General features: G+C 49.4%; 1 protein-coding gene across 1 annotated transcript; it reads right to left on the bottom strand.

Moving 5' to 3' along the window:
- Positions 1-388: 388 nt before the first annotated feature.
- Positions 389-11,966, bottom strand: zgc:109986 (uncharacterized protein LOC553566 homolog). Its single transcript, XM_041854775.2, has 8 exons — positions 11,814-11,966; positions 11,581-11,702; positions 10,786-10,924; positions 2,009-2,130; positions 1,760-1,870; positions 1,544-1,650; positions 899-989; positions 389-777 (listed from the first exon to the last, which is right to left on the bottom strand). Exons 1-8 carry the CDS (start codon positions 11,908-11,910, stop codon positions 661-663), a joined length of 906 nt encoding a protein of 301 aa, XP_041710709.1. The 5' UTR covers positions 11,911-11,966; the 3' UTR covers positions 389-660.
- Positions 11,967-12,078: the final 112 nt, after the last annotated feature.

The following is a 12,078-nucleotide window of genomic DNA, read 5'->3' as shown; positions in this document are numbered from 1 at the left end:
TCGGCTTCTGTCATATTTCAATAAATAGAATATTGAGGGTCACTGAAGGCCAATGTTCAACATGGTGTTGACGGCTTGTTCAGTTTAACATGACGGCTGCATGATGCCTGTCTGGTGTAGTTTGAGAGCTTCATAACTGAGGTGCAAAATCCATCAGAAGTTGTAATTACAATGTCCAGAGTCCAAAATGAAGCACTATTAAAGCTCTGCAAAAAGGATGGGTTACAGTGATTGAGACATGATGCCATGCTGTTGGTAAAGAAGGCAACACAAAAGTTCATCAGAGCTGGTGCCATTTAATAGCCACTTTCTGCTGTAATTATGCTACCCTCCCATGCTTCGTGTTTCAGTAGTGTGAGTGAGGGGACTGTACAAGAACCATCAGGAAAATGTTTTAAAGATTTATTTACTACAGTATTTCAGACATTGGTCAAACATTTTCTGTAAAAAGGCTGCCAGATCATTCACTGAACTGTAAAGTACATAACAAATATCATTGGGATTTCTTGTCACAGATCACTCGGTCATCTTTATAGATTGTTATACCTTGAACATGATATGGTAAGGCACAGTCCTATCAGAGAATCCATCTGCATTGTAGCAGAAAGTCAATTTCCAAGGGCCAGAAAGTCTGTGCGGATGTTTGGACTTCACTCATGGTTACAGTACCCTATACAGGTGTACATTTTTGAATGCGTCCGGGTCACCGTCCTTCCCCAGATAGACGTTGTAATCCAGAGGTAGTTCCTCTACCCACTGGCTGAGGTTGAGCCCTCCCTGAAGGAGCAGCACAGTACAGCATTAGAAGTGTGCATTACGCTTGAAGTTACACATCATAGAAACATTACATTCTTAAAGTGTAAAACAGACCGTTTTTACAGGCATTTTCAGTATTTACCTGATGTGAAGAAAGTGCTTCCTGGAGGCTTGGAACTGTAACCAATAGAGCACCATTCTTGCGGAAATTGTCAACGATAAAATACCAGGCTCTATAAAAGCAAGAGGATAGAGACATTAGAGCAGGGTTTCCCAAACTCGGTCCTCGGGACCCCAAAGGGTGCGCGTGTTGGTTTTTGTCCTGGTACTACACAGCTGATTCAAATAATCATCAAGATTTGATAATTTGAATCAGCTGTGTAGTGTTAGGGTAAAAACCAATACGTACACCCTTTGGGCTCCCGAGGACCTAGTTTGGGAAACACTGCATAATAGGACGCAGTAAGTGATCATGGGAATATCTCAATTGCATACTCCTCGCGTCGTCTCCTTCTCAAAATCCATTGGATGAGAAAGCCAGATGTCCCGCCCCTCTGACCTTCTCCTCCAATGGGTTTTGATGAGAGAGGAGCAAGGATGCATTTGAGATCTTCCTCATGTATTGTATCTGGTAATGATGAGACATTGTAAGTTGAGCACGTTCATGGTGTTCTGGGTCATGTATAAAAAATAAAATACTAACTGAAACAGTGAGAGATTACTTGGACTTTTACAATGAGAAACGCTATTGAATACACCCCTGATGTGGTGTCCCAGGTTTACCTACTTCATTTGGTCATTGGGCTGTAGAAAGTACTCAAACACATTGTTCATGATGAGAACATCTGCATTCTGTAACAGGGAATCCTGAGTACTTATATCTGCATGGATGACCTGCAGAAATGTGAGACAATGAGAGAAAGCTGTGGCACTTACATTCTTTAAAAACATAAAACAAAGACCAAGAGAAATAAACTTAAAATTATATTTATGATCGCTTTACCTGTATTCGGTCACTGAAGCCATACTTCTCCACAGCCATATTCTGAAGCCTGACAAACTCTGCACTGATCTCTACCCCAACAAGCCGAGCTGCAGAGCTGTACAGGTACCCCTGAAGCACAAACAGATGACTGGAAGAGTAAATACTTTTGTGCCAAAGAATTCATGACACCAATTTTCCTGCAATATTTTCACATAACCATTAACAATACCGTACAGACAGACAGCATGTAAACACATTGTAATTTACCCCATAAAGTACTGCCCCTAGCCTGGAACCCACATCCACCACTAGTCTCCCAGTCAGGTCTGGTAGGACATGCTGGAATATGAACTGGAGCTCCAATATAGAGAAGGAGTGAGAGATGAACTCTGAGAATAAACATTAAAATAAACATTAATTTTGATACAATGCTGCGACATGACATTTTAGTCATTTAGCAGACGCTCTTATCCAGAGCGACTTACAGTTAAGTGAGTGCATACATTTTTCATACTGGCCCCCCGTGGGAAACGAACCAACAAACCTGGCGTTACAAGCGCCATGCTATGCAAACTGAGCTACAGGAGGCCCTGCATGAGAGTTATAAACCCACCCTTATATTACACATCTATACGGAACAAAAATATAAAACGCAATATGCAACAATTTCAGCGATTTGACTGAGTTACAGTTCATATAAGGAAATCTGTCAATTGAAATAAATTCATTAGGCTTCGTGTAGCGCGACACATCTCCTTCGCATAGAGTTGATCAGGCTGTTGATTGTGGCCTGTGGAATGTTGTCCCACTCCTCTTCAATGGCTGTGCAAAGTTGCTGGATACTGGCGGGAACTGGAACACGCTGTCGTACACGTTGATCCAGGGCATCCCAAACATGCTCAATGGGTGACATGTCTGGTGAGTATGCAAGCCATGGAATAACTGGGACATTTTCAGCATCCAGGAATTGTGTACAGATCCTTGCGACATGGGGCAGTGCATTATCATGCTGAAACATGAGGCGATGGCGGCGGATGAATGGCACGGATCTTGTCACGGTATCGGTGTGCATTCAAATTTCCATCGATAAAATGCCACTTTGTTCGTTGTCCATAGCTTATGCCTGCCCACACCATAACCCCACCATGGGGCACTCTGTTCAGAACGTTGACATCAGTAAACCGCTCGCCCACACAAGACCATACACTAGGTCTGCGGTTGTGAGGCCGGTTGGACGTAAATCCAAATTCTCTAAAACGACGTTGGAGGTGGCTTATGGTAGAGAATTGAACATTCAATTCTCTGGAAAAACCTCTGGTGGACATTCCTGCAGTCAGCATGCCAATTGCACGCTCCCTCAAAATGTGAGACATCTGTGGCATTGTGTTGTGTGACAAAACTGCACATTTTAGAGCTGCCTTTTATTGTCCCCAGCACAAGGTGCACCTGTGTAATGATCATGCTATTTAATCAGCTTCTTGATATGCCACACCTTTCAGGTGGATGGATTATCTTGGCAAAGGAGAAATGCTCACTAACAGGGATGTAAACAAATTTGTGCACGACAAATTTGTGCACGACAGCTTTTTGTGCGTATGGAACGATTAGTTACCGGAGTGTAACTCCAGTTCTATGAGTGGAGCGGAGCCCCATAGGGGAGCTCTGCTCCTAATGGTTTACCCTCTGCCCTAAGGCAGCAGCAGCCTGAGACAAAATTATGCACACACCTACAGCCAATAGGAGTACAGGTGTCCCTATAAGAGGGGGTGCCTCCCCTCAATCAGCCTCCCGAGATATTTTCTTCAGCGAGACTAGAGAGGGTCGGCAGGGCCTTAAAGTCCTATGGGGCTCCGCTCCACTCATAGAACTGGAGTTACACTCCGGTAACTAATCGTTCTATATCGTGGAGCTCCGCCCCATAGGGGAACTCTGCTCCTAATGGTTTAAGGCGGAGCGTAGCGCTCCAAAATGTACTCCCTGCCGAGCCTAACACTTCCCACCGAAACGAAAGTCAAGCCTAGCAATGGCTGCAACCGAGTCCCGCAGTACTGCAACTAAAAAACCCTACGGGCGTCACAATATACCGCGTCATCGGTTAAAAAACCCGCCCCACCTAGTCCAATGGCAATGCCAATGACTAGTGGGCAGATCACCAGAATAGAAGCCATACTAATCTGTACTAGCAGATAGATGTGCCTCAATATCCTGTGAAAACACTACCGACCACTAATGGAATGACATCAAGTGTCACTCTACATTATGAACGCGGTAGACCGCCTCACTCACTCAATAGAATCCCAGAGATTAGTGGGCAGGAACAAAAACATGAGTCATACTAACTGAACAAGCAGATAGATGACCTCATATTCTGTTAATCAACGCATGCCTCTACTGTACTGATCCTGTCAGTCAGGATTCATGTCACAAAATATGTTTTCTTATCCAAAGCGGACCTGATGGAAACCCAGTCCATAGTCCTGCTTTTCCCTCTCTTCCTAGCTCCAGATCTCCCTTCAGCTATGCTGAGTACAGACCGAGCTAAAGAGTTAGAAAACACATCTGTCAAAAACACGTCTTCCTAACCAAAGCGGACCTGATGGAAACCTGAGTCCACAGTCCTGCTTCTCCTCTCTTTCTTGCTCAAGATCTCCCTTCAGCCACGCTGAGTACAGATCGAGCCAGAGAATTAGAAGACATATCTAAGAGATAGAAACGGATAAATGGAGACGGCGTCGACCGGATGCTGCTCTACAGATATCCTCTACTCCTGTTCCTCTAAAAAGGGCAGTAGAAGCCGCTACTCCACGAGTGGAGTGAGCTCTGATACCCTGAGGCAATTGCCGCCCTGCTACCTCATAAGCTGTCTCAATGCCTTCACAAAGCCAGTGAGACAGCCTCTGTTTTGAAAGTGGTCTACCTAGTGCAGCCGCACCGTGACACACAAACAACTGAGGCGATGACCTAATCGCTGCTGTGCGCTCGACGTAACACGCCAAAGCGCATACCGGGCACAGGCGATGGAGCTTCTCCTCACTCCTCTCTCTATGAGGAGGAGGAGAAAAAGCCCACAGCTCCACGGTCTGTGACCTATATGAACTCTTAATAACCTTCGGCACAAATGCCGGGTTAGGGACGTAACACTGCTCTGCTCAGGTCACCATTGATGGCCAGGCAGTCAGGTCTCGTCGAAAGAGCACACAAATCACTGACCCGCTTAGCTGTAGTCAAAGCGAGCAACAGTGCTGTCTTGATAGACAGCATCTTGAGGGGTATTTGATTCAATGGCTCGAACGGCGACTTACATAGCGCTTCGAGTACCAAAGCCAAATCCCACTGAGGAAGCGTGACTCTAGGTGTTGGCCTAAGTCGCCGCGTTCCTAATAGGAAGCGTTTCAAGTCGCCGCATTCCTAATAGGAAGCGTTTCACTAGAGGGTGACTAAAGACATTGTCTCTGCCAAAACCCTCATGACAAGCTGAAATCGCTGCTGCAAACACTCTAATCGTGGCAGGCGATTTTTGCTTATCAAACATGAGCTGCAGAAAAGAGAGAATACTCTCCACCTGACAGCTCATGGGGTCCACACCTTGTGTGACACACCATCGTGAAAACACGTTCCATCTACTGGCATACATCTTAGAAGTGGAACTGGCACGTGAACCCTGTATGGTCCTGATCACTGCATCAGATAACCCACGGCGCTCTAGCCTGTCCCTCTCAGCAGCCAGGCCTTCAGTGGTTGGCCGATTATGGGCAATTTCCCTATCGTGCCAGCCGCCTGAGACAACGCGTCCCGTCGATGTGGAATTGGCCAAGGTGGCGCAATCAACATCTGACTCATCTCCGCAAACCACAGAGCCCCCAGCGATCGGGCGCTATCAGTATCACTGACAGCCCCCCTGACCTCACCCTGGCTAGCAGTGGGAGAATGCAGGACAGCGGAGGGAATGCATACAGGAGACCTCTCGGCCACGGTTGGTGCGCAAAGGCGTCCCTTCCCAGTGGCGGTTCGTCCTGTTCCCTCAGAGAGAACCACAGAGGACATTGCGCGTTCACGCGTGACGCGAATAGGTCCACCTCGGCTCTCCCGAATTGTTCCCAAATCTGGAGAACAATGTCTGGATGCAGACACCACTGGTCGTCTCGAGGACCCCCTCTTGACATGAGGTCTGCTCCCACGTTCAAGTAGCCCGGAATGTGTGCTGCTCTCAATGAGCGAAGGTGCTCGTGAGCCCACAGCCACAATTCCTCTGCCGCCCGATGGAGAGCAGGCGACCTGACTCCACCCTGGCGATTTATGTGGGCTACTGTGGTCCGGTTGTCTGACCAGACCAGCACATCGCGACCCCGAAGGGTAGACGTGAAGTGGGTCAGAACCAGTCGAACCGTTTCCAACTCCAGGAGGTTGATGTGACGACCTGATTGAGGCCACACACCTCCTATCGCTTGTGTCTGACATGTCCCTCCCCATCCCGTCAGGGACGCATCCGTGAATACTGGGATGTGAGAGGACACCTTTCCTATCGGGACTCCGTGCGTGAGAATGCGCGAGTTTCTCCAATAGTTTAGGTCTGCACTGAGCGAGAGGGGAACCACCACCAACCGATGACGTTGACGCAATGGGTCTAGTCTTAGTTGGGCGAACCATCACTGCGTCCTGCGCATGTGCAGGAGTCCCAGCGGAACCACAGAGTGGGCTGACGACATGAGACCCAAAAGTGACATGATCGACAGCGCCGTCACCGTGTGATTCGGACGACACTTCCTTAGGGCTAGCAACAAGGCTACCCTTCGGGGGTCCGAGATTCGAGCCCTCATCCTCACAGTGTCTAGCTGTATCCCCAGGTAGACAATCTGATGAGTGGGCCAGGGCGCGCTCTTTTTCCAATTCACAGCGAACCCCAGACTTGTGAGATGCATCACTGTCTGTGTTGTGTGAGTGATCGCCAGCTCTGCTGATGGGCGAGAACCAGTAGGTTGTCCAGGTAGGCTAGTAGCCGTATTCCCTGACGACGCAACGGTTCCAATGCCGCCTCCACACACTTGGAAAATGTGCGAGGTGCCAGGGCGTACGCAAATGGCATCCTCGTGTATTCGTACGCCACCCTTTGAAAGGCGAACCGCAGAAACGTCCTGTGACGCGGCTGAACCGGCACATGAAAGTACGCGTCCTTTAGGTCTATGCTCCTACAAAAGTCCCCTCTCTGGACACATTCCAGCAGACGTTTTGTCGTTAGCATTCGGAAGGGCCGTTTGGTTATGCTCTCGTTGAGAATGCGTAAATCCAAAATCGGCCTCACTCCCCCCGTCTTTTTGGGCACTAGGAAATAAGGCGAATATAGCCCTTTGTTCCTTTGCTCCCGGGGAACTACTGTCACCGCCTCCTTCGCCAAAAGTTCCGTAATCTCTGTCATCAGAGCGGCCACTTTGTCTGGCGTTTTCATCACCGTCTCCACCACTCCCCTGAACGGGGGTGGGGTCCGGTGGAATTGGAGAGCATAACCCTTCTGCAACGTCTGTTCTAGCCAGCGTGAGAGGGTGCAGCTTCTTCGCCACTGCCAGCAATGCTGAGAAAGTGGCTGGGCGCGAAGCTGTGGTGCATCCAGTAGGAAGGACCTGTATTCCTCTATGGCCCTTACCGCCACTGTTCCCCAACATTGAAGTGGTGGAACAGCCCAAGGTGGGCCTCCCGTGAAAGAGAGAGGAAATGCGTTCTGAGAAAGAAAGAGGGAGTAGGGACGTCGGTTAAACCCGTAACCGCCGTATTCCTGCCCTCCTTGAACGCATTGCGGGTCTGAATTGCACTGACCGAGGCCACAGCCTGCGGCAGGGCACCATCCCCAGCAAGCGATTGCGTCATCTTAGGTGACTGCAATTCGCTATCAGAGCCCTTCACTACAGTACTCCTAGAAGTCTGTAGTATGAGGTCTCTATGAGGTAAAACAAGGCGGCGCCTTGATACCTTCTTAACTTTCACCTTCTGTGTGTGTTCAACTCTGCACCCCTGGTGGGTTGATTCACGCTCAGTGTGGTGAGTACTGGCTCGTTCTGTCAGGGGAGCTGATACTTTGGTTATACCCATAACGCTAGTAATCCTGCCCTCCGTGAACGTAGCATGGGTCTGAATCGCATTAACCGAGACCTTGGTCTGCGATAATGCGCCGTCCCCAGATAGCTGCTGTGTTACAATGCCTGGGGGCGCCGATACTCTGGGCACCTTGGTGACCGCGGTAATCGGGCCCTCCGTGAACGCAGCATGGGTCTGGCTCGTACTAGTGGAGACCTTAGTCTGTACTAGTGCGCCATCCCCAAATAGCGGCTCGCGTCCTCATGTCAGAATCTGACCGGGACTGCTGCCTTCTATGTAAAGCACTTCTTATACGTGAAGTGTGATGTGACGACCTGATTGAGGTCTTCTGGATACCTACTCTTAGTGCCTGTTCAGCAACGCACCCTCGGTGGGCTGAACGGCTCTTAGAGTGGTAAGGAAGAGAGGGTGAGATTTGAACGCTCTCTGACGTATTATGGAAAAGAGGCTATTTTTTGACAAAGTCAGGTGGAGCCAACTCTTTATTAAACACATCAACAAAAGCATTTACATCAGCACCCGTCCCTTCAACCGAAGGGTGGGGGGGAACAGTGGGCGCGTTCGACACCATCGATGCGTCCTCCATCCTCTCCCCCGCGTCCCGTCACGTACGCCTCCTCTTGCCTCCCTTGGAGGGCCAGGTCGGGCGTCCTCGTCACCTCCCTCGCCGGCTGTAGTGGGGCTACCGTAGCTGCTGGGAGGGCCGAGCTCGCTCCCTTGCTGCTCGTGGCCGCCGGATGACGCCGATACGCCGCCTCGTCGTAGATCCCGGTCTACTTAGAGGGGCGGAGGTAGATGGCCTTTGGGGAGGAGGGGGCCGAGTCGTCCTGCCAACGGCAGGTGCTTGGCCAACTGCTTCTTCTCCTCCTCCAACTTTGAAAAACGCTCCCGTCGCCTCTTTGACTGCGACCCCAAAGAGGCCGTCGTCAGAGAGGGGGGCGTTCAAGAGAGACGTCCTGTCTGCCTCTTTCATGGAAGTCAAAGACAACCAGAGGTGTCGTTCCCCGACCACCGAAGTGGCCATGGATCTCCCCGCGCAGACTGCGGACGCCTGTGGAAGGTGGAGTATGGCGCCAGAAATTCTGGACGCCTCCTCCACCTCCTCCGGTGCCATCTCTGTCTTACCCCTGGTTAAACGGGACAGAGAGGCCGCCAAGAGGGCAATGTTGTTAGCTGCTGCTACAGCTTGGGCTCCCAACCCAAAAGACTTCTCTAACAGCGACGCTGTGAGTCGGTCCTTCTGGGATGGCAACGTGGCCTTCTTGGAAGAGGGCCAAGGGGCTCGAACCCGGTACGAGATACGCCGCCATGGCGCTCTCTAACCTGGGGATTCCCTGACCCTGAAGCCTTCCTTCCACTCTCGTGAATGGGAGATACGCTTTTACAGGCAAACGCGCCGCTAAAGGTGCCTCCCACGAGCCTCCAACGCACCTAGCCAAAGAAGGCATGGCAGGAGCCACTGGCTCTGCCGCCTTCCTTGGCCTGGAATAAGGACCGCCCTCCATCATATCAACCTCCGGTGCGGAGGGAAGAGGGGGCAGCTCTATTGCCAGCCGTTGAGCAGCTCTCTCAATGAGACCCGGAAAATCCGCTCTCAGAGAGGCTGCAGCGAAAGAGAGAGCTTCTGATCTCTCAGAGCTCGTATCCCCTTCGCTATAGGGACTACAAGCCCTCTCGCTCTCCAAAGGAAAGGGGGGCTTGAAAGTATGAGGGACGGGGTCCGACTGTTCCATTGGAATGCCAGACCCTTCCTCAAAATCCCCATCTTCCCCGAGTCTGCGCCGCCGGACGACGCCTCGAAGCAGAGGCTAGTATCGACAACACATCCTCAAGGGGGATGTCCTCCTGAAAACGCCTAACGCTGCTTCCTCTCCTTTAAAGAAAGGAGGGCGCAGGAGGCGCACTTGGGGACTGCAGACGCCTTCCTTGGCATGCTGGGATCCCAAACACACGAAACATAAGTCGTGGTGGTCACGGCCGCCATGGAAGTGCATCTGCACTGAGCTCTGAAAAGAGCTTTTGGGGGTGGAAAATCTCCCGGTGTGCTCATTTAGACGACGTTGATGACTGGAATATCAACGGCGTTTGGCGTCCTGAGTCTTCGTGCTTCGTCTCTTCTTGGCTCTTCAGTCTAGTCATCCAGTCGCTGAAGAAAAAGGGCGGCTGATTGAGGGGAGGCACCCCCTCTTATAGGGACACCTGTACTCCTATTGGCTGTAGGTGTGTGCATAATTTTGTCTCAGGCTGCTGCTGCCTTAGGGCAGAGGGTAAACCATTAGGAGCAGAGCTCCCCTATGGGGCGGAGCTCCACGATATAGAACATTTCGGGGATATTTTATTTCAGCTCATGAAACATGGGACCAACACTTTACATGCTGCGTTTATATTTTTGTTCAGTATAATTATTGATGGGCTTTGGGTAATTGGATTGTTGGTGAGATGGCATGATCCTTCAGAACAAGTACAATGATTAAACAGGCAGGGCACACCTTTATTTGTTGTACTTTTTACCCCTTTTTCGTGATATCCGATTGGTAGTTAGTCTTGTCCCATCGCTGCAACTCCTGTACTGACTCGGGAGTGGCGAAGGTCAAGAGTCATGCATCCTCCGAAACACGACCCTGCCAAGCCGCATTGCTTCTTGACACACTGCTCGCTTAACCCGGAAGCCAGCCGCACCAATGTGGCGGAGGAAACACCGTACAGCTGGCGACCTCAGTCAGCGTGCATGCGCCCGGCCCGCCACAAGGAGTCACTAGAGCGCGATGGGACAAGGACATCCCGGCTGGCCAAACCCTCCCCTAACCCAGACGACGCTGTGCCAATTCTGCGGCGCCTCATGGCTCGCTGCGACACAGCCTGGGTTCGAACCCGGGTCTGTCGTGACGCCCTTAGCACTGCGATGCAGTGCTTTCGACCACTGCGCCACTCGGGAGGCCCAGGTAAAGCAAACCTACCCAGGGGAGCTGTTCTGTGAGTGCCACAGTTCAAGCAGTAGTTGCGGCTCATCTTGCCCTCCTCACAGAGTGTATCCACGGTCTCCTCATCATACAGGAAAGCATCCACATGCAGTGTGGGCTGGGGGTTCTGTTGGGTCTGAATAATCAATTGATGATGAACATAATTAGTTGTTAACTCGTTTGTTAGTCAAAGGGATAGTTCACCGAAATTACAAAATGACATCGGTTTCCTTACCCTGTAAGCAGTCTCTGCACAAGGTATGAAAGCAATTCATGCTTTGGTTTAGTTTCCCTTGCACGGTTTCAACATGCTAACATTTTAGCATTTATGGCACAAATCCCATTCAAGTCATGGGACCGATATTAGCATTTTTCACACATCATGTTCAAATCATCTGTGACTTTGTTGAGCTTCACAATCAATTTTAGACACTTTTGGATTTTTTGGAGATGATGTGTGAAAAATGCTAATATCAGTCCCATGATTTGTACCACACACACGTGTTAGCATGTGGAAACAGTGCCAGGGAAACTAAACCAAAGCATGGATTGTTGTCATCCCTTGTCCATAGACCGCTTACAGGGTAAGGAAACGATGTCATTTTGTAATTTGGGTGAACTACCCCTTTAATTATTGAAAAGTCTAACTTTAAGTGTGAGTATATATTTTTTTTGTATTCCTCTCTGAAAATAAAATACACACACCTTGCACCAAATACAAGCACCCAGCTAGTAAATCTGGCCCTGAGTAAAGAAGTTTCTTGTGTAAAGAAAGCCATTACAGTAACCCACCTTCTGAATAGCCAAGGACTCGGAGGAGAGCACAGCCTCCAAAGGAAGACATGTCCTAAGATCCTCTGAAATACTTTGAAGTATCACCTTTTGATTGTCAACCAATCCATCATCCACTTCATCTGCAAGAAACAAAATCACTAGCTAATGTTATTCAGTTTAATCATCATTATCCAACATGAACATGGCATGGTTGATTTAGGCTTAAAATAGCTAATGCCAGGGTTAAATACCAGAGTTTTTCATCCAGTCAATTAACCTTGGCAGGTCCTTGGAATTTACTCTGGAGAGTAATCGTACGATTTCGTTTTTTGCGTCTGAAAAGTTCATTTCAACAAATATTTTGCCACATACGATTGCTCACGCTTGAATGTATTGAACGCATGTGTAGAAAATACCGGATACGTATTTGAGATTTAAGGAGGCACGATAATTGGAGCCCTATTAATAGTAGTGGTGAAATCAATGGGAAATTGAGAGAATTTAGTATATATTATT

This window comes from Coregonus clupeaformis, chromosome 29 (assembly GCF_020615455.1).
Source record: "Coregonus clupeaformis isolate EN_2021a chromosome 29, ASM2061545v1, whole genome shotgun sequence".
NCBI lineage: Eukaryota > Metazoa > Chordata > Actinopteri > Salmoniformes > Salmonidae > Coregonus > Coregonus clupeaformis.
This window is presented reverse-complemented; position numbering and strand designations above follow the sequence as displayed.